Source organism: Eubalaena glacialis, chromosome 10, assembly GCF_028564815.1.
Source record: "Eubalaena glacialis isolate mEubGla1 chromosome 10, mEubGla1.1.hap2.+ XY, whole genome shotgun sequence".
Lineage (NCBI taxonomy): Eukaryota > Metazoa > Chordata > Mammalia > Artiodactyla > Balaenidae > Eubalaena > Eubalaena glacialis.
Window position 1 is genome coordinate 114,171,112 of NC_083725.1, and position 22,738 is coordinate 114,193,849.

The 22,738-nt window shown below is 51.0% G+C and overlaps 1 protein-coding gene across 10 annotated transcripts in view; it reads left to right on the forward strand.

The window, feature by feature from the left end:
• Positions 1-22,738, forward strand: part of MARK2 (microtubule affinity regulating kinase 2) — a 56,465-nt gene that overhangs the window by 20,933 nt on the left and 12,794 nt on the right. For all 10 annotated transcript variants that reach the window (XM_061201922.1, XM_061201926.1, XM_061201924.1 and 7 more), the window contains exons 2-3: positions 19,970-20,149; positions 20,389-20,442. In XM_061201922.1, the coding sequence (XP_061057905.1) occupies positions 19,970-20,149; positions 20,389-20,442 (234 nt within the window). The remainder of the gene's footprint in view (positions 1-19,969; positions 20,150-20,388; positions 20,443-22,738) is intronic.

Consider the following 22,738-nt stretch of genomic DNA (forward strand, 5'->3'; position numbering starts at 1 on the left):
TTATTCTTCATTTACCACCACCCTTGGGGAAGTGTGTCCATATTGATTTGTGAATCAGACATTTGTCTATCCAGTTTTTGGCCATATAAGTCACAAGTCTTAATTGGTGTCTTAATAGGTTCAATAATGACTAAAAAGAACAACTTTTTCAGGATGAGAGGATAAGGGGGACGTTTTACCCTATTACTGGATTGTGTTAAGAACTCAAGAGACGAAACCACAGCGGGGGAGTGCACTGCTGAGGAAACCCTGTCTGGCTTCCTGAAGTAGGGAACAGAGTGGAAAAGCCAGGCCCTCCCGGTTTTGCTGACTTCTGTTCTTGCCTCTGACACACAGCATCTCTGGCTATGTTGTTGCTTTTGGTTAAATTGGCCTCATCTTTCCTGCTTCTGCAATGGGTGAACAGAGGTACACTGGGTGTTGGGAATTTTGTCCAGAGCTGGAGAGATCATGTGGTCTGTATCAGAAGGCTGGAGTTATTTATAGTGGGAGAGAAGCTAAGGAGCATGGAAAAGAACTGATTTCACACCACCTCAGCACCTGGTGGTGGTGCGGACCCAGATTTCTCTTTGAGCATCTCGGGGGAGATCAGGTGCTTTTCTGAATTGACCAAGAGCTGTGAGGTGTCAAGGACCACATTTTCCAGGACCATTATGGATAGGGCAAGAATGCGATGACCATTTTCTACTTTCCTCTTGATTCCTTGGTCTTTGTGACTCAGGGTGTGAGAGCTCCAACTGACTTTTGAAGCTCCTGTTTTTGAACCAGTGCAGAAGGCACCAGCTGTGTAGGGTGGTGGAAAAAGGACCTGTTGGACTGGTCTGCTTGGACCCGCCTCCCCCTTCCCCCACTCTGGGCAGTGAGGCTGAAACTGCTGCTTGCTGGGCTTTGCCAAGTTGGTTTCTCCTCATGGATCGGCTACCATGGCAGGCAGGCAGGCAGCTCCCCATCCAGGAGCCCTCCAAGGAGCCAGGCTGCTAGGGAGTCATGCTGCGGGGGTGGGGGGAGGGCAGGTGCTAGGCACCAGGTGTGCCACCTACCCTACCAGGGGCTGTGCCTACTCAGAGCTGCTCAGACTAAGGCTGCAGAGCCCTGGGGCCTGCTGGAAGTAGACTGTGTGTCACGGTACCTTTTCCTGCACCTTGTGGCCACATTCGTGGTATGCAGAGAGGCTGGGAGTGGTGAGGAGCTTGTAAATTGTGGGTAAATGAAGTCTAGAGAGGGAGAGGATTCTTGCCTAGGGCACACTGAGTTCAGGGTTGTAATGTTTCTAAGTCCAGTGTTGTCACCTAGCTTAACTTTAATTTTCTCAGCCCTAGGTGGAAGAGATTTTCCAGTGTGCGAGCTTGGTGTCCAAGACATGTTAGGTGAGGTTTACTTATGGAGCCAGACTTCTGGCAGGTTGACTCGATGTAAGACAAGGTCAGGATGTGGTCTTCAGGACGTGCAGACCATGCTCACTTCCTGCTGTGGTCTCAGGGACAGGGCTGGAAGGCTTATGAGCACAGAGGCACTGAGAGCCCTCACATCCACCTAGGACAGACCCTCAGAGCTCATCTCCAGCCCCTCATTATACAAGTGGGGAAACACAGGTCCCAAGAGGGTGAATGACTGGCTCAGGATATGTAACTTGTTTGGGTGGAGCTGGATCTAGATTTGCTCTCTCTTGAGGACTTGGAGCTGTATCCCCCGTTGCTTCCACTTCAGAAGCAGTCCTCTTGCTTAGAAGACCTGTGCGGGGGCTACCTGCAGCCCTCACGGCAGAGGGGAGGCTGGGGAAGGACAGGTAAAAGGGCAGTAGGCCCCAGCTCCACACACTGGCCATGAGCTCTGAAATCCTGCCAGAGTCTGCGTCCGTAGAGACACCAGAAGGCCCTCGAGAATGGATTAAAAGCAGTGGGCACCAGCATTCTAGCCCTGGCCCAGGGTGAAGTAGTCACGTGGAGCAGCGATGTGCTAAGAGCTGTTGGGTAAAGAGTCACTCCGAAAAAAGCAGGAAGACCCTGACCTTCTCTCATGAATTAGGAAAGCATTGTTTGAAAGCCTGTTAGGTGCCAGGCACTGTGCCTGGGCACTGAGGACACAGAGTTGACTTAAGCCCTGGAAATTTCTCTTAGGTCGCTCCCGCTCTTGTGCAGTGGTGAACAAGACAGCCACCGAGAGTTGTGAAGGAGACAGGCCGTTCCGCAAGAGCGAAGTCCTAGTGCAAGAAGGCGGCTGTCTTTGGGACACCTGGAGTGACGTGTCAGGGACCCTGTGAAGTCAGAGAGGTGGAGCAGGGAAAACTTCCTGGAGGACGTGATGTCTGAGCTGAGGCTAACCAGGAAGAAGAATGGGAACGGAGGATGGAGGCAAAGCGTTCCAGGCAGTAGGAGGCCGTGGCAAAGGCCTGGAGGTCTGAGAGAACACTTGAAGACAGGTGGCAGGAGCCCAGAGTGAGACTCTAGGGAGGGACGAGGGCAAGGCTGGAGCTGCAGGCAGGGAAAGGGAGCTGCCAGCTGAAAGAAAAATCCAGAAACGATTTGGGTCTGCAAATCAATTTTACAGTGTGTGTATATATATATGTATATAGACATTTACCCCATGTATGTGTACGTATACATATAAATCGTGTGTGTGTGTGTTTAAGGGGAGCTTTGAATATGAAGCCATCACTTCCTGTTCCCAGTGCTGGGCGTCTGGCTGAGGTGACTGTGGATGGCCCCCACATGTGGCAGAGTAAGAGGACTGGTTTTTCTACATGCAAGTGTGGGTGGAGGGTAGGCTGTCCGAGGTTTCCGTCCTGGCAGGTGGGACTGGTTTTAGCTTTGGAGCAGAGCTGGCTGAGGACACTGTGGGGCTTCTTTAGGCCCAGGGGCAGGACCAATTTCCCTCTTCTCATGGAGGAGTGACTCACAGGCCATTGCTGCCACCGGAGGTTCTGCAGGCTTTTCAGAGGCAGCCTGTGGTGGCTAATGGTAGCAGTTGGTGAGAAAGAAGTACTTGGTGGCCATTTCTCCTGCCACTCCTGACAGACATTTCTGTCGCTAAATAGCACCTCTCTGTGGCAGCCTTGGGCTCTGCTCTGGCAAAGGAGGAGCATTTCCTCTCCGTGAGAGGGGCCATCTGTGGCTTCTGCTCGACCCTGTACAACGCGCCAGCGAGAGTCCCCCTTCCCTCCTGCCGCTGGCAATCAGGGGCACAGGTCCTTAAGTGGTGGACCTTAACTTACAGGGTCACAGAAATGACCATGCTCCAAACTGCAGGGTTCAGGGCACAGCCGGCAAAGCCAAAGCATGTGAAAACCGACCTGAGGTTAGAGTGTAGACTGTCTGCCTCCGAAAGGTGTAACGGGGACAGTGTCTCACCTGACTGTATGTGGCTGCTGCCTTGCAGACAGCTGGGCTGTCTGCTCTCCTGCCAGGGAGCAAGTTTTGTTCCCATGCTAGTCCGGCTTTTACTGTTTCCCCTCCTGCCTTTCCCCAGAGACCATAAACCTGCCTACCTCCTGTTATGTTCTAGTTCTGATAGGAGTACCATTCAGAGTTCTTGGCAGGAGACCAACTCACTTCTCTCCGGGTTGGTTTCCCCTCCTTTTCCCAGCGTGTTGGATGTGCATGTTCCCCAGGGTTCTTCGTATGCAGCTGTAGCGCCCAGAGATTGGAGCTCTCCTGCAGTGGGAACCCAGCTGCTTCCCTCCTCGGTTTTAGGGGCAGGGCTTGAAAATAGAGAATCATAATCTCCCTTCCTCCTCCTTCTCCTGCCCCCCCTCCTCCCCCCACAATACACCAAGCAAACTGGAGTGACCGGCTCAGGGGCTCAGAGCGGGACTCAGCCCGCCTCACTGCTCTGCATGACAGCAGCGATCTGGAGGAAGATTAATGGACGCGTGAGTATGTGAACCCCGGAGCACGTTACCATCTCAGGCTGGTCCTCGGTGGCAGGTGTGGACTTATTCTGGTGTTAGGGAGACCAGGGCTCCTGAGGGGAGCTGATGACCCAGCCAGGTGTGTGTCTGCCCGAGGCCACCCTCCTCTCTAACACGTGGGGAAATGGAAAGCGCTTCTAAATACCCCTGCTCTTCAGAAGAGCTTGGTGGGCGGTTCTGAGAGTTTGTTCTTGGAATCCTTTGCAGCACAATATCCCTTTCTTCCCTAAGCCAGGTTCTTTAGCTCCTAAGCTGGACTTAACTACCTTCACTTCTTGTAGGATGAGTGCATCTCCCTGGCCGGGGTGAGACTGTGGGTGGAAGGTTAGGAAGGGGTAGCTGCTCCTTTGCTAGAAAAGGGAGCTTGGAGAGGGAGCACAGGCTGCCAGCAGGTATTTCGCATCCGCCTCTGGCTGGCTAGAGAAGGGTGCCACCCTAGTTCCCGTCTGCCGACCTCTCCAGACAGCCAAGGGAGCACCCAAATGGAAACATCCTCTTTCTGCCGAGACTTGAGTGCCTAAGGCAGAGACCAGATGGTAGCAGCCCAAGCCTGCTAAGAGGGGAAGATTGGTTATTTAGGGGCTGTGACAAATGGTTTTGCAGAAGAGCAGGGGAGAAAGGATCTAATTTAGCAAAGCCAGGGGCCAATTTCTACAGTAACCCTGTGGAGAGCCCAGACGGCCTGGAACCACAGGGCCACAGGCTCAGGTGCTGACTGCCTTCTCCCTTCCTTCCTGTGTCTGGTGGCTAGTGATGTCATTGTGAGGTTAACCCTCTGGTCAGAGAGGACGACCCTGACTCCCTGCTGCCTGAGCCCTTCTGCCCTGGAGTTGTACCTAAATGGCCTCCCAATTCTGATTTTGTATAGGACAAGAAATGGTCATAGGAAGTTTTGTTTTGATAGTTTGACTTCTGATTGGGCATTTAGCCATCTGAGAACTGAGTGCTTTCTTTCTTTTTTTAAAAAATAAATTTATTTATTTAATTATTTTTGGCTGCTTTGGGTCTTTGTTGCTGCGCGCAGGGTTTCTCTGGTTGCAGCAAGCGGGGGCTACTCTTCGTTGCGGCGCGCGGGCTTCTCATTGCGGTGGCTTCTCTTGTTGCGGAGCACGGGCTCTAGGTGTGTGGGCTTCAGTAGTTGTGGCTCACGGGCTCTAGAGCGCAGGCTCAGTAGTTGTGGCACACAAGCTTAGTTGCTCCACGGCATGGGGGATCTTTCTGGACCAGGGTTCGAACCTGTGTCCCCTGCATTGGCAGGAAGATTCTTTTTTTTTGTTTTTTTTTTAATGCACAGATCTTTTTTTTAAATTTATTTATTTTATTATTTATTTTAGTTTTGGCTGCGTTGGGTCTTCGTTGCTGCTTGGGGGGCTTTTCTCTAGTTGTGGAAAGCGGGGGCTACTCTTTGTTGCGGTGTGAGGGCTTCTCATTGAGGCAGCTTCGCTTGTTGCGGAGCACGGGCTCTAGGCATGCGGGCTTCAATAGTTGTGGCACACGGGCTTCAGTAGTTGTGGCTCGCAGGCTCAGTAGTTGTGACGCACGGGCTTTGTTGCTCCGCAGCATGTGGGATCTTCCCGGACCAGGGCTCAGACCCGTGTCCCCTGCATTGGCAGGCGGATTCTTAACCACTGCACCACCAGGGAAGCCCCAGCATCAGTTTTAGATACCACAGTCACTTGATGTGTTAGAGCTGTCAGGGTAAAAATGTGGAGATGCCAGGAGGAAGCCTGGGTCTGTCAAGAAAGGGAAACAGGAGTGTTTGTGATTCCTTAGTGAGGACCAGGTAGGAAAAGTCAGCTCTTGTGGGACAGAAGTGAGAAAAGGACAGCTAGACAGTTTCATTCCTTCTTACCTTTATCATCCCTGAATTCCTACTTCTGGTATCTCATTTATCTTTCTCCTGTATCTCAAATCCTGTCTGCCGGGGCCCATGACATGCAGCTGTTTCAGGAAACTGCCCCTGAGACAGATGCATGCCAGCTTATGGGATACAAAACCCAACACCGAAAATCCCATCTTCCCAAACAGTGATCTTGTTATGTTGTGTGAAGGACAGCTGGTGGTGGGAGCCTGGCTGCCACGAAGGCTGCTGAGTCTCCAAGCCGGAGACATTCAGGAGCTGGGAGTGCAGCTAAGTTTTCACCACCACACGCACCCCCACTACCCTGGCTCTGAGTTTCCCTCGTCTCACTACGGAAGAGGCAGTGCTCTTCAGTACATAACAATCAGGGACTCTAGCCACACTGTGTGAGTGTGTGTGTGTTTCTTAAATACCGGTCGCATTTCCCATTGTGACTATTAATTTTCAAAGTTTCCAGTTCCATATACCTAGAAAATCTTGGCAAGATTATTGACATTGTGTGTCTCAGGAGCTGTGGTATGTACTCTGGATTTTCCTAGGGTTGGATGTGTGTGTTTAAAGTGCTTTTTATCAGGGACAAGTAGAGTGGCCTTTTATGGAAGGGATAAAACAGTTGAGCTGCTGGAGCCCTTTCTCGCTCTGCCAGAAACCCACATCCAAGTCTGAGCTGTGCAAATAGGTGACCAGAACTTGGTCTTCGACTCTAGCACTTTCCTAGGCCGGTTTGAAAGATCCATCTCTTTTTGGAGAATAGAGAATTTGTGGTAAGCAGTGGGTAAAGAAGTTAAAGCCAAAAGCCGTATCTGGGCTTCCCTGGTGGTGCAGTGGTTAAGAACCCGCCTGCCAATGCAGGGGACACGGGTTCCAGCCCTGGTCCGGGAATATCCCACATGCCGCAGAGCAGGTAAGCCGGTGCGCCACAACTACTGAGCCTGCGCTCTGGAGTCCCTGAGCCACAACTACTGAAGCCCACGCGCCTAGAGCCCGTGCTCCACAACAAGAGAAGCCATCACAGTGAGAAGCCCGTGCACCGCAAGGAAGAGCAGCCCCCACTCGCCGCAACTAGAGAAAGCCAGTGCGCAGCAACAGACCCAATGCAACCAAAAATAAATAATAATTAATTTTTTAAAAATCATATTTAAAAAAAACATAAAAACTTATTCAAAAGCCATATCTTTTTCTGGCAACCTACTGAATAAGTTGGGAAAGCGTGTGGAATTATAGTAATAATAGCTAGCATGTCATGAGCATTTAATATATGCCAGGCATTGTTCTAAGTGTTTTGGATGGTGTTGGATAATTTCTGACTTTACCCCTTTGTTTTCTCTTGATAGAAACCCCTTTATGACTATGGGGTCTTTGTCCTTGTACTCGGTGTTTGCATGGACTAGATAGAACAACAGGATGGGTAGCAGTGGCCTCCTGCTACCCAGCCAGATTCTTCTGACCGGAGGTATCCTGGGTGGGGTTTTTTCTCTCAATCTTCCGGTCTTTATTTAAGCCACCATGCCTGTTGGCAATTAGAGCTGCCCTTCAGGATTTGTTGGGGAGGATCTGTATTCCTTTTGCAGCCATCCTTTCTTCCCTGCCCTCTCTGAGTGAATTCGGAGGTGGAGAGCTAGAAACTTGGCTGCTTGCCTCCTTCAAAACGACCAGCATTCTCTTGTCTGCAGTCTGTGTAATAAATAGTGCATCTAACAATGCCCCAAAGTGGCCCCCTTCCTCCCCAGCACCACCGGTCAGTTGGTGGATCTAGTTCCTGAGGGCTTCCACCAGCACGTGAGTTAATCTGTACCAAAGGGCCCTGCTCCCGTGTTCAAATCACAGACGTTAGAAAGCTCATAACCTCCAGCAATGAAGTCTGAACCCACATCTCCCCGTTGCCTTAGCCAGGGCTAAACTGGCCTTTTCTGGACCACTCCTTTCTCTTAGAAACCAGTACAGTCAGACTCTCTTCCTCGGACTCTGTCTCTGAGAAGATGAATTAACTATAAAAGTGTTTTTTAAGAAGGCACTTATAATGGAAAATAGCTGTCATCTCATTTACCATGTTCTCTGCTCCTAGGTCATGCACACAAACAGCTAGGGCACCCTGGAGGAGAACTGTCGTTGCTACCAGAAAATGAACAGTGTTTGGCTTCAGGGGCAACCTAGGCCTAAAGTCAGAAGCTGCCATGTACTCAGTCCCAGTGAGAAACTTGTGCTTTCCAATCTTCTCCACCCAGCTTCTGACAAATGAGCCCTCCTCCGTTTATCTGACAAGCTAGCCAAGGCACCTGCCCAGGTCATGGCCACTTAGTAACAGGATTCAGCAGTCTCTGCCCTTGGCCCAGGGTTGAGACTGCAGTGGTAGCGGCGGGCCCAGTGAGGTAGAAAGGAGGTACCCAGCAGGGAAGACAGTTCTAAAGAGTGTTTCCCCTGATATGTCAGGGGGCTGTCCCAGGCTCCCTTCTCTCTCTCTGGAAGTTCTACTTGGTCTTCCTTTAATTAACCCTTCTCTCCTGTAAGGCAGTATCCATTCAGAATTCCTTTCCTCCAGCCTTATTCTTCATCTCCACCTAGGTTCATATCTCCTTAGACCCTCCCTCCTACCCAGCCACCCCCAGATGCTCAAGTCCTTTTATGTCAAGCCCTCACCCAGAGTTTGAAGGTTAAGAAACCCCAGTTTCTATGGCCCACGCTCCTTGGAGAGCAAAGATACGTTCCTAGGTCCCATGTTGGAACACTGAATTCATTTTCCTATTCTGAACTCTGGTTTAAGTGTTAAGTATGGTTAATACACTACTTCAGATACAGTGGTGGGCCCTGATGGGGTGGGCTGGCCTGAGAACGCAGCCATCATTTGTAACATGTTTCTATGGAAAAATAGTTCCTTCTCAGAACAGAACTTTTGGTAAGTTGGGGATTTCTTTTTTTTTTTTTTTTTAAGTCTTTTGCCTGTTTTTTTTTTTAAAGATTATTTATTTATTTATTTTTGGCTGCATCGGGTCTTAGTTGCGGCTCACGGGATCTTTGTTGAGGCATACTGGATCTTTTGTTGCAGAGTGCGGGCTCTTCCTTGCTGTGCACAGGCTTCTCTCTAGTTGTGGTGCATGGGCTCCAGGGCGCATGGGCTCTGTAGTTTGCAGCACGCAGGCTCTCTAGTTGAGGCGTGCGAGCTCAGTAGTTGTGGTGTGTGCGGGCTTAGTTGCCCCATGGCATGTGGGATCTTAGTTCCCTGACCAGGGATCGAACCTGTGTCCCCTGCATTGTAAGGTAGATTCTTTACCACTGGACCACCAGGGAAGTCCCAAGTTGGGGATTTCTTGACTAATATGCTGCAGCAGATTTGCATGTGCCTTGTGGGAGCATTCTCATTACTTTGTAGTCATAGCACCAGCTATCACAAAAGTAAGTTGTCTTTCTAGATGCCAAATGCCAAAGATAAACACACACACACCACTTCCTATCCAGAAAGTTTGCTAGAGAGCTATGTGCAGCTCCTGTGATTGTTCTGGGAACAGGTGAGACTGAATTCTCAATTTTGACTGATTCGACCCATTGTCAGGTAGCACCGGAAACAGGGGCGTCCCTCATTCCACAGCTCGTGTGTCCTCACCTGCTTGGGTTTTTAATGATCTGTTGTAGGAGGAAGATAACACCTCTCCCTGTGAGCAGGAACAGCTCAATGGGGGTTTGCTCATGGAAAGAGCAGCCAGTTGGAGTTTTAGTGGTCACGTAAGTGGAAGAGCCACATTGCAGCCCGGCCAGGTGGAGACAGGTTCTGAGAGTGGTGGTGCCGGCCTTAGGTGGTTTCTATTACTCCTTGTCCTGCTTGAGCTCTGATCTCTGACCATGGTGACTTCTGGGGCAGCAAACTTTGTCCCAATCTTTTTTCTGCTATTTCCTCCTCCTTCTTCAACTCCCTCTTTGAAACTGGAGGAGTAGGAAGGTAGTAGTTTTTCCACTTCCAGAGGAAGATGCAGTGGAAAGAGGCACATGTCTTATTCAGCACCTTCCAGTGTAGAGCTGGAACCAGATAAGACCCGGAAGGCCTGTTTTCCGGCCTCAGCATAAAAACATTTTAAGGAAACTGCATTGGAAGGGGCAGAGACAAAGGGTTAAATCTGCACCCAGGTAGAAAGGCTGTTGCATAAATGCTGAGATGGGGGGTTTTTTTGGTTGGTTTTTTTTTTAAGATCTCGTGCTTCTTTTTTATTTTGTGTTGGCAAAAACCCCAGGAGAAGATGGGAGATTCTGGGAGGAGGTGATTATGCTGGGTGAGTCACCTGAGCTCCCCAGCTGCCGTTTTTAGTCCCTCTGCTTTTCTGTAACAGGAGGCAGTTTGGGGAGGGTGGCGGCCAGGTGGGAACGCTGCTTGTGCAGTGGACAGAAGGCAGGTGTATATGGGTGAATTTTTTGGCTCTCTAGGGTTGACAGGGCCTTGCAATCAGTACATGGGTTCAAAGAGGAAATATTAAAGCAGCTCTCAGTGTGGCAAACAGTAAGTAAATGTCTCCTAAAGTCACTGTCACTTCCCCAAATCAGTAGCTCTTAGAATGGCTCAAGCTGCATTGCATTGTCACAGCAAGACACAGTGGTTTTGGTAGCAAAGCAGTGGAGGGATTGAATGTGGAGAGGCAGAGAGAACTGTGTGAAGTGGGAGGGCCTGGTGGTTGTTGGGCAGCAGGAAGTTCGAGGAGAGGGATCCCCCTCTGTGATGAAAGGAGGGCTTAGGCTTGATTGAGGGGAGCCAGGGATGGGGGGGGTGCTGCTGGTCCTCAGCTGTGCCTGTATTCTGAGCCTGCCTCCAGTTCTCCTCGGTGACCACCTTTGCCTCAAGCTTTGTGACAGATGAGAGTGCCAAGGGGCTTGTCACCACCTGAGAGAAAGCTTGTTAGTAGAACTGACGCTCCATGGATGTCATCCATTTTTGGGAGAGGGGGTCTCATGACCCACTGCCCACTTGGATGTTGTGTGCAGAGTACACTGATACGGGTTATTGGCGTGTATCCCAGAGACCGTCACGAAGATGCCCCAACATGTTTTCTTATTTATTCATTCGTTCACATTTATTCACTCATTACCTTACTGAATACTTCCGCTCTGTGTTATAGACATTGTTGTGAGCCATGAATCAGACAGACCGGGGGCCTTCCCCTTATGGTGTAGTCTAGTGGGAAGGACAGACAGTAACCAACCAACTTCAAAGGGCAGTAAATGCCCTGAAAGAGGGGAAAGGGGTCTTCTGGCCAGAGGTTTTGATCTTCCTTCCTCTGCCCTTGCTTATCTCCTTGGGGGAGGAGGGGAGCAACTTTAGGGATCAAAAAGTTGTACCACTTTTATTCTGTGTACATTCCGTAAGCATGATAACGTGGGGCGCTGTTAGGCACTAAGGGCATACAACGGTGACCTCTGACTTCTCAGAGCTCAAAGAGGGGGTGAAGGCATAGAGGCACAAAGTCAGAAGAGCTGAATGGATACAGATAGGGTGCTGTGAGAGTCAGAGAAGGGAGGGATCACTCTCAGCTAAGAAGGTGTCTGGATAACTATTTGAACAAAGGGATTTGGGATAAACAAGGGATAAGAGGGTTTACTTACCTGGATCACTTAAAAGAAGGTATTATATGAGATCTGGAGCCTTTTAGTGTGTGTGGATCTGTGTAGCTCTTCACACCACCGTTCCAGTCCATTCCCTACGCAGCAGCCAGAGTGGTGGAACTGGGGTCCCACCGCAGATCTCTCTGACTCCAGAGTGACACCCTTCACTACCACACCACATACAGCCAGACAATGAATGTGCTAAAAACAAACTACTGGGCAAAGAAAAGGAAGTTGGAGGGAGGCCCAGGCACCTCAGCTTCACTGGTTAGTCTCCCATCAGCTCCCCACAGTCCTCTGTAAAGCGAGCCAGACCTTTCTGCTGCAGGCTGCCTTCTGCCTCCCCCAGAGCCCTGGGCTGCTGGCAGGCAGGCTCTCCTGTGATATGGAGGAACTTGTTGGTCTCCATGGTTACGGTAACCCACTGGTAGGGAGGAGCCGAATGGAGTGCGAGGCTGGCAATGTGAGCTTCCCCCAGCCCTTGGCACCATGTGGTACTGGTATGTCGGCCGTTTCTTGGACCTTTTCTGAGAGGAAGGAGTTAAGGAAATGATGAGGAAGGGAAGAGTGGGCACACCTTCCTCCCGCTCTGGGCCGCTCAGAGGGCAGAGGCGTGGCTGCCTTCTCATTCACCCACTTCTCTTGGCAGGAGTGGTGTTAGGAAGGAGGGTCCTTTTTGTCTGACAGCCCAGCCATGGTAGAAATTTGACTTTCCTCATTCTAGAGGGAATACCAGCTTTGCTTCACTGGTACTTGTAGTCAAGTTCTTAGAGATTATAGCTCTTCTCAGGGCTCAGAGAACCCCTGTAGATGGGAAACAAAGGTCCCTACCTGAAAGTGAAGAGAGATCATAGAAAACATGGTCGAGACCTTACTGCGCACCAGCGACCGTGGTCAACGCTGGCGTGGATTTTCTCATTTCATCTTCGCACTAATCCTGTGAAGTGGGAACAGCTAGTGTCCTCATGTCCCAGGTGAGGAAACTGAGACCTAGAGGTGCCAAGTGATCTTGCTGGTGGTGTTCGGTGAGCTGGTAAGGAGCGAAGGCAGGGCCCCCACCGCCTCCGGCTGCCTCCAGAGCTCTGCTGTGCTATCCTGCCTGCCTAACAAGTAAGCAGAGATACCGTCGTGAGTCTCGTTTATGGTTCCCCTCCTCTCAGTCTCTAGAAGGCAGGAACCAGATCTCTCCATACTTTGCAACAGGCTCCAGAGGTGGGCGCTCAATGAAGGTTTGCTGAACGGGCAACAGTAATTGGGGACTGAGATAGAGACCAGGCCCCAGTGAGCAGATTCTCAGGGATAAAGTGGTGTGGAAGCTTCTGAAGCCGTGGTTGCTCAGTAGAATCCACCATTTTTGAAGAGGAGCCCAGCATTTCAAGTGGCTCAGAAGACAGGAGATTTGAGGGGTGCTCCTTGCACCGCAGCTTCCATGCATGAAGGGGCTGTAGGTGGCTCAGCTCGGATCTCACTCCAGGTCAGTTCTTGCCTGCCAGACTTCCCAGGCAGGCACTGGCTCTGCTGTGGCTGCTTTGAGGCGCGTGGGCTCCCTGCATGGCCCAGGCTGCAGTGCTGGTCTCCAAGCCTTGGGGTGAGACTTGCAGCTTAGAGAGCTGGAGGGCAGCGAACCACCTTGCTTTTGGCTTTGCTTCAGTCACAGGCTCTGCTGGCCTCCTTTGTCAGGGAGGCACCTACCCTGGTTGGAAAAAGGGAGCAGCCCTTTGGCAGTTTTACACAAGCCCACCTCCGCTCTGCGACGGAGTATTAAGGGATGGTGGGGGTTCCCCAGGTGGAGACCTCACAGTTCATTCTGGGGCTGGGGGTGTACATCCAGACTCTCCACTGGTCAGTGCTTACCAAGCTTTACCAGAGCTCTCCTACCCAGAATGCTCCACTGGTGTATTGACTCTTGGCAGTTGAGAGTGACAGTTGCTCAGGATCAAAGGATGCAAAGAAGGCTCCTGGATGCAATGAAGGAGGAAGGGTTAAAGAACTAGCGATTTGCCATGTGACGTTTCAGCTCAGTCCCATCCTGTCTCTCCCCAGCCTCTCTGAGGTCACTGCTTGGTACTTCCTCAGTTTACAAAGCCCCTTACTGCCTCCCACAAATAAGATTGAGGAAACAATCCTTCTGTCACATTGCAAAATCCTGGAGACTGGGAAATGAAGCCATTTGATCCCTCTCTGGCATCTGAGTGGAGGGGCAAGCCTGAGCCCAGGGTCCAGAATAAAGCCTGACCTCTTCCACTGAGATGAGGGCCCACTTTGGGAAGGAGTGAGAGCAGGGGGTGCTGTGGGACCACCTGGGTAGGCCTTTAAAACAGCCCCTGCCCCCCACTGGCCTTAACCCGGACGTTGGCCTTCCTGCTGTCCCAGGCACCTTTCCGGAATCTTCACATCTTTCCCCTCTTCCTAGTCTGTGGAGGAAGAGCGAGGGACTCATTCTTCTTTTGGGAGAAATAAGAGCAGATTAGGCTTCAGAAGCATTGAAGAGGAGCTGGTGAAGGGGACCGTGAGGAACAGCAGAGTGCTGGAGTGGGCGCGAAAGCCCTGGGCTCCAGGCCCAGCTCTGCACTGGGAGGCTGACCTTGGGCAAGTCTCTTAACTTCTGTGCTTAAGTTTCTCATCTGTAAAATGAAGATGCTCCCTACCCTGTAGGTTTATGGTGTGGAGAACATGGGAAGTACGTGCCAGCAGATGGTAGTACCAGAAATGCCGAATCTGTTGACCAGGGTTCATACATAAGGTGAACACTGAGTAGCATGGTCTCCCAGGTGTCTGTGCTCAGGTGCTGTGAGGTCACTGGGAGACTTTGCCCTTCCCTAGAGGGGTTGGTTTATGGCCTCCCAGCATGAGATCTTTAAAGAGTTGCCTAGTGGGAAAGACCCTAGCCTCGAGTAGTGGAATGAATGTGAAGTTGATCTGGCAGCCAGAAGAAAGGCCGAGACCAGAACACAAACGGGGAGGGCTCCAGTTTGCCACAAGGACAGCAGATGCCTAGACAGCAGGGGCTTGGCTGGAGGCAGGTGTGAGGAATGGCTGCCCCTGCTGCCCCCAGGCCCTCAAGAGTGATGGAGACTTGGAGGTGGGTGGGAACCTGGAGATAAGACTCCCAGAATCAGGGCTGGAAGGGATGTAGAGAAGCATTTGGTTTGTTCCCAGCCTTTGGGCAAAATTTAGGATTAAGCATCTCATTCTCTATCAGTGACAGAGGTTCTTAGTCTAGAACCCGTGGACCTAAGGGGCTTCACAGGGTTCCTGAATCTCCTGGTATTATGTCCAGAATACTATCTGTATAAGTGGAATGTGCATTTTTCTAAGGTTAAACACTGCTTTTTGTGAAGTAGGAGGTCCATGTGCCACTGTTGGATGGCTGGTTTCTGCTCCCGCCCGCCCCATGGGTGGTTTGCTGGCGCTCTCTGGGTCAGCATGTCTGATTCACACGTACTCCTCCCGCAGATTTGAGCCCCTACCCAGGTCCCACCTGCTGCAGGTGAGATAATGGCTTTATGACAACCTGGGCTGGAGTAAGTCTCCTCCTCACCCTCTCCCAGCTGTTACCCAGCAAAGCACCTTGGGGAGGGTGGGGCAGCCCACTTCCGGAGAGGGGGAGGGGAAGGGAGAAGGAAGTTGATCTAAACCCGCCTCTTTCTCTCTCTGTCTCCCTTCCTTCCTGTTAGCCCCCTGCCCCTTTGCTCCCACCTTGCTCCTGGGTAGTGTCCGAGGACTGCATGCATTTTCTGGCTACCAGACCCTGGCCCACAAGAAGCCGCAGGGCTTTGTCCCCGTTGCTCTCCTTGCCAAGCCTGGGCTCTCTCTGCTAGTGGTGGTTTCGGTTGCGACACAGTCCAGGTTCCCAGGCAGGAGCCGCTTGGCCTGGCTGCTTCGCTCCTTTTCACTGACGAGGTGGTGGAAGGTGTCGCCTGCTTCAGCTGAGTAAGGGAGGCTGACGGAGCCAGGAGCCCCCGCCCTGGGCCTGGCTCTTCCCGGCCTCTGTACTTTGCCCTCACTGCCTGACAGGTTCTCCCGTGGCCTCTGCTGGATGGAAGTCGCTGGTAGTCCTTGTCCCTTTCTCCAGCCGGGTATGTTTCCCCCTTTTTTTTTTGCTGTGGAATTGCCCCCTCCTCTTTCATCCCTCTCACCCCAAACACAGGATCTTTGAAGAGTTGCTAAATGGAGCCAGGCAGCAACTAGCACAGGGAAGTGCTCCTCCTGGGAAGAGGCATTGGCTGAGAAGGGAAGAGGGGGCAAATACCCAGAGAAGACTCTCCCCTTAGGTCGAGTGAGCAGGCCCAGCCAGAGTGAAGGGAACGGGCTGGTGACAGGCAGAGGCCCAGGGAGGGCGCACGAGTGCTGCAGTGAGGGGAGACGGATCTGGGGCGGCCGCCCGGGGCCGGTGCCCAAGGGACACTTTTCCTCCATTCCACGGTGCCCAGGCTCACTCTGCCTCTGGCCAGGGAGTGCCTGCCTCTCCCCCTTCCCAGCTTGGCCCCCTCCCGGCCCCAGGGAAGTCTCAGGACACTCGAGGCCAAACCTGAGTGCAGAGCCCCAAAGCGTGAGCTTTTCTAGGGGAGAACTGTTGGTCAGGGCCTCCAGCATTAGAGAAGGGGCCCTGCCTACCTGAGTCAGCGCCGGGCCTCTCGGGGTGGAGGCTGTCTTCCGGGCGAACGTGGCAACACGCCTAGGCCGAGTTCTGAGATCCAGGTTGAAGGGCCCATTGGATATAAGACTTTTTTTTTTTTCATCCTCATGTCCTGCCTTCTCTCCTCTCGACTGAGGACCTCAAAGCTGTTTAGGCCCTAATTCTGAATCAGGCCTGCTTAGTAACCTGCGTGTTCTGCCATTTGGTTCCAAATACTGCCTCACAGGGTGACCCCTTGTTCTTTCTGAAAGCTGCCTGAGAGCCGTGGTGTCTGCTTTCAACAGACTGGCCTCAGACCTTTGGGGCCTGCCTATGGTGTGATGTCAGCCAGAGCTTTGAGGATGTCTGGTGTTCCATGTCTTACTGTGTGCAAGGAGGATGGAGGTGGGGGTCAGAGCATGGCTCTAGCTAGATCCTGCTTAGTTGGCCCAGAAGGGCAGCTAGTCCTCAGCCCCCCACCCTGTTGGTGAGACCTGGGTCCAGGTTACATGGGCCTAGTCGAGAACCAGGGATGGGACTCTCTCTCCATGATAGCCACCCACACCCCTACCTCCTCTTCAGCCTTCAAAGAAGCCGCCTCTCATGGGGCCTTGGTCCAAGGAACATTTCCTACTAGAGACTTTCTCCTTTCTCTGCTTCCTCACCCTGTCCCACATCCCTGCTGTGGGAAATATCTCACCACATAGGAGAGGCAGAAGGGGGTAAGAGAAGGACTGTGTCCTTTGAGTCCGGAGAGTTGGGTAGTTCGGTCCTGCAAGGGGAGTGTGTGACTTTTAGAGCAGGGGATCCAAGAGCACGCACCAGTGTCCTCTGCTTCTCTGGGTCCCGGGCAAGCAGAACCTTCTCTTTGACTGTCCTGGATACCTAGCTTGGAATCAGCCCTTCACAGCTGCCCTGTCGAGTCCCCTCCTGTGAAGGCTAAAGGGGCTGGTGTAGGCCAGGTGGCTGATGCTCAGCCGGGACCTCTCCCCAGCCGGGAGGGCCCATACATAGCATCTCTTGGCCTCCAGCTAGGCTGCAGCTGGCTTAGGAGGGCTTGACTTAGATGCAGAAGTCTTGTTGACAATGAGACTTCTGGCTTTGCAAATAGGCTTTGTAGTATTTAGGAACTAAAAATAATGGCATTCATGGTTGTTCTTTTTTGAGCATTGGATAAGGCATTTTACATATTTTCTGTCACCTAATGAATGTGAAATAGGGACTACTTTATCACCACTTTACAGATAAGGAAACTAACGCTAGTAAATGGGGGAGCCAGGACTGGAATCTAGTTCTGTCGGACAGAGCTCCTCGGCGCCCACTAGACCATCTCCTGACACCCATGTGTGCGATCATCCTGCGTCGGTCTTCTTTTAGATGATTTCCTTCCTGCTTTGTAATAATCTCATCTCCCTCTTAAGGATGTTGTTGATAATAATAAAGTTAACATGTGTTGAGTAAGTGGCAGATTTGGGACTTGAACCCTGGCAGTTTGTCTCTGCATCTATACTCGTAAGCACCCCTCTCTGTCCCAGTAAGGAGGAGGGTTGTTGCTGTTCCTTGAAGTTCTGTGTGCAGCTGAGCCTCGGGGTGGGGCGGGGGGGGGGATGCTGTCCTGCTGCGCAACACAGAGCGGCCCCTGGAGCGGGAAATATGGAGAGGGATGGGTAGAGCAGAGCTCAGGATAGGCAGTAGGGTTCCCAGATTTGGCTTACAGGGAGCAAAGGACCCAAATCCTGAGGTAGACACTAAATTCTCATTGCAAACTTTGAGGACTTGGGGACTGTCAAGACCCTGCTGCCTTTGGCTCATATCCTCAGAAAACAGGGGAGTGACAAGAAATTTAGGAGGTGAATTAGAGGTTGCCAAGGAAACTTTTCCACCCGTCTTCTTGTCTTGGAAGTTGGGGCAGAGGGAAGTTTTTCCCTATTCATAGCCCCTTAGGGCTGAAAAGCAACAGGCTGGGGAAGCACGCTTCTTGCCAAGGAACCCTGGACAGTTCCTTGGGTGGTAGCAAGTCATTTCTTTTCTCTGTGGTTTTTGAGGGCTTCACTTAGAGCCAGAAAAGGACCGTGAAAGAAAGAACTTTGAGTCACACTTCTCTGGTCACCCTGCTCCCCTCCAAATTGTTTCCTTGAAGTTTCCAAGGCAGCTCTGGATGGTTCTGGGATGAGACTCTGGCAGCACTTTATCCCCATTATGCTGGAGCAATGGCATCAGGTATTCTGGAAGAGGCAACTCAGTGCTCTTGACCAGAGTTAGACCAGACTCTTAACAGTTTGATTGAGATATAATTCACATCCCATACAGTTCACCCGTTAAAGTGTACAACTTAGTGGCTTTTAGTAAATTCTCAGAGCTGTGTATCCATCACCACAGTCAGCATTTCATTAGAATATTTTCATTACTGCAGAAAGAAAATTCACAGCCCTTAGTTGTTACCCCTAAGTCCCCTCACCCTCTTCAGCCCTCCTCAGCCCTAGAGTAATCTCTTTCTTGTCTCTATGGATTTACCTACTCTGGACATTTCAAATAAATGTAATCATATAACCTGTGGTCCTTTGTGAACAGCTTTGTTCACTTAGCATAATGCTTTCAAGGTTCATCCATGTTGTAGCATATGTCAGTACTTTTTTTTTTTTTAAGTTATTTCCTTTCTTTTTTTTCGGAGGTGGTGCTGCGTTGGGTCTTCGTTGCTGCGCACGGGCTTTCTCTAGTTGCAGCAGGCGGAGGCTTCTCTTTGTTGCGGTGTGTGGGCTTCTCATCGCGGGGGCTTCTCTTGTTGCGGAGCTCCGGCTTTAGGCGCGCGGGCTTTGGTAGTTGCGGCGTGTGGGCTCAGTAATTGTGGCTCGCAGGCTCTAGAGCGCAGGCTCAGTAGTTGTGGCGCACGGGCTTAGTCGCTCCGCGGCATGTGGGATCTTCCCGGATCAGGGATGGAACCCATGTCCCCTGCATTGGCAGGCGGATTCTTAACCACTGCGCCACCAGGGCAGTCCCTTCTTTTTTTTTTTAATTGCCAACGAATATTCCACTATGTGGATATTTCACAATTTGTATATCCACTTATCAGTTGGCAGACATTTGTGTTGTTTCCACTTCTTGGCTATTATGAATGTGTGATACTACGAATGTACATTGGTGTGCAAGTTGCTCTTGGGTATGTAGCTAGGAGTGGAATTGCTGGATCACATGGAACTCTACACTTAGACCTTTGAGGACTGTACAGGTCTTCATACAGATGTATGTTTTCATCTGGACCGTACCTTTTTTGTGTTATGTTTATATACCTGTTGGTGCCAGTTGTTGTCATTTCTGCTTCCTCACACCCTGATTTGAGCTATGGGATATCTAAGGAGGGCAGAGGGTGGCCTTGCGCAGACCCTGTCATTCCATTTTTTTCATTGCACAAGTATTCATTGAGCATCTACCATAATCCAGCCTGTCTAGGTGCAGGGATGTATCAGTGAATAAATGATACATGCCTGCCTTCATGAGCTTCCATTCTTGTTGGATAGACAGCAAATCAATGTAAAGTGATACATAATAAAGAGAAATATAAAGTGTTGTGTGGCAGTGAGTGCTTTGCCGTAATTCTGATCATGCTCCTGCGACTTTGAGATGTAGCCTTATCAAAGTGTGAACAGGCGACAGGGAGGACGGGAGACGGCGCTCTCCCACATGAGGTGGAGGAACTGTTGGGTTGTTACAGGGGATGTATTGCCAGGCAGTGGATCCAGTGATGGGACAGCTTAGGTCCTAAGCTCCAACGCCCACAGGATGTTGATGTTGGACCTTAGGCTGTGCTCTTTTGGAGTGAAGGTGGGCGCTCTTCCCATCTCCTTTTATCCCCCTGCCTTATGATTCTTTCTTTGCATGCCTACCAGCCTCCTGGAGTCTGCCCCCATACCCCAGCCTCTTGCGTTTTTTGCAGAGAGCTAAGGGCAGTGGTATGGGGAACCGGAAGGGCAGCATACTCAAAGGTGTACATGTTTCTACCCTGCAGCCCACCTTGGGACACCTCGACTCCAAGCCCAGCAGTAAGTCCAACATGCTGCGGGGCCGCAACTCAGCCACTTCTGCTGACGAGCAGCCCCATATTGGCAACTATCGACTCCTCAAGACCATCGGCAAGGGTAACTTCGCCAAGGTGAAGCTGGCTCGGCACATCCTTACTGGGAAAGAGGTGAGCTCTGGGTTGGGGACATGGCAGCATCTCCCAACTGTTGATACCCCAGCAGGTAGTAGTGGGACTTCTACCACAGCCAGCCTTTTGTTTGTCAGGCAGAAATGAGATCTGAACAGATAGGGGTGCTAAGAGGGATAGGGCCAAAAGGAGGCAGAAATATAAAGGAGGAAGTAGATTCGAGTCCTGAGTTTAGCCTGGTCAAAGAGGTAATCTTGCGCTTTTTATCTCTTGTTCAGGTAGCTGTGAAGATCATTGACAAGACTCAACTGAACTCCTCCAGCCTCCAGAAGGTAAGCACACAGTACCTGCTGTCCCCTTCTAAACCTCTGTCAGGAGTTGATGATCTGCTGACCCCATTTGGACCTCCTCTTGAACCCCTAATTCAGAATCTCTGGTCGTTTCACTGTTCCCACCATCCCTTCCCATGGCTCTGCCGTCTTTAGGGTTTTGGTTGGATCACCTGTGTTGGCTCCTCCTGAGTGAGCTTCCTGGCCACAGGCACTGGCTCTTTTAGAAGGCTTTCTGCCCCTTTCCAGCCCCTTGGCCTACCTGTCTGACCTACTTCCTGCATCTTCTTTTCTTCTGGCCTGGGACCAGCCCTATGCAAAAACACATGTATATAGCCATTACTAGAAACACATGCAGTTAACTGTAAAATCTGAATGATCCAGGGGAGTGGCTCTAGAAGTACAGGGATAAGAGGAGGCAGAGAACCTGCCACTGGATTCTGTGCCAGCTACATTTCAGAGAATGGGTATGGAAGGCTGGGGTTTTTCGAAACTAAACTCCAGTTTCAAGCCTCTGACAGTACGTGCAGATTAATGACAGGTCCTCCCAGTTTTCCTTCTCACTTCTAGGCTTCTTTTGACTAACAGTTGCAGAGTCCTTTGCATGTAGCCTTTGCTAGATGAGGTTGAACTTTTCCTACCCTTCTTGACTTACAGTGGAAAACTGAGGTCTTACTTAGCTGGTCGGGGAACCCTCCAGGTGAGACCACATATGTAGGAGTGAGAAAAGAAGGCTTTCGTTTGCAGAAGAGGGACAGCTTACCAGTGACTGGTTGGTGTAGAACTGGAAACTGTCTGCCCTCTGCCCCCACCCTGGGCTCCGGCAGTTAGGGGAAGGAAGAAATCTCCCGTCAGGCTCCCAAAAAGCTGCCCCTATTCAGGTCAGTCAGATTTCCTCATACTCCAGCTGACCCTGGCTCAGATTTTCTGACCTTGATTAATCTAGTTCTTTGCATCTCGTGGCAGATTGAGTTTTTCTTTTCATGAGCACATTGTTACTTGAGTTAGGAGAGGGCATAACCTGATGCTAACAGCCAACTACAGTGAGATTGGGAAGCTTGGGACTAGAGGTTGGGAGCTGTTACTGAGAGAGACACTCACAGAATTAGTGTGAGTTGAGGTACCCTGACATGCTGACAGCCAAAACCAAGGTGTTTCCTATTTTTTGTTACCCCTGGGATCCCCTCAAAGTTCTTTGACTCAAAGGAAACATGGCTGTCATCACCAGGGCTTCCCTGCTGCTGGGAGCTTTCCGGAAGGAAGGGAAAGAGGGCTACTCTTGACACGTTGGCTCAGACCCCACAGAGTAGAAGCCAGCTTGGTGTGGGCCATTTGGTCTTTGGAGCAGTTTAGCCTGCCAGAGTCAGCTAGGCCATCTTATTTCCCACCTCCTTTTTCTCCCTGCCTCTTCCTGACTGGCTGGAAGCACCAGCACCAGACAAATACAGCCATTTTTAAAGCCTTTAAACACACTCCACTGCCAAGGCCAGTCTGATTCTGGCCAAATCACTCTGTTTAAATTTGATCCCAGCAATGATCCCTAAAGGACAGACACTGAAGAAGCTAACCTCTTTGGGGTTCTAGACAAGCCCAGAAAACTCCACGCTCTCCTAGGAGAACGCCCTTTCCAGGCCCATTATTGCCCCTGAGGTGGCGTCCAGGATTTTTTGCCTCTTCATCCAAGATAACTATTGGGCCTGGGAAGAAAGCAAGAAAAACCTGGGCTCTAACAAGAAAAGGGAGCCAAGGTCAGAATCAGGTTCTCGAAGATGGGAAAACCTGTCTCTTCTTTTCCTTTCCAGCTCACAGAAGCTCTGGGATCTCATTAAAGGAAAAGAAAGAAAGATGTGTTCACCTTTCCCCATAAAATATAGCCTAAATTAGGTCTCCATACCTCCCCTCTCCTTAAAAACAAAAACGAAACACAACACAACTAGTTCTGCTCCTTGTGCAAACGGTGAGGCCTAGAAGTTGCAAAAAACCCCACCTCCAGTTCTCTGGCCCCCGCAGAGGGGATGGAGTTCATTTCTGTCATCTTTCTTTATGGAAATGTATGGTTTGGAGTCCCTGATTTTGTTTCACAAAGAGAGCGTGAGTGTGTGGAGGTGGATTTGATTAAAATTGGCATCAGCTATATATAGGAGTGGCTTCTTCTGTCACCACCCCGAGGCCCAGGAGAGAAAGGCGTACCCACTAGTGCAGAGCCCTCTGACTTCTGTAAGTCAGGAGGTGGTGGGCCCCTTCAGAGGGGCCCCTTCAGAGCTCCCCTGCCTCTTCACACAGACCAAGCTAGAGTCTG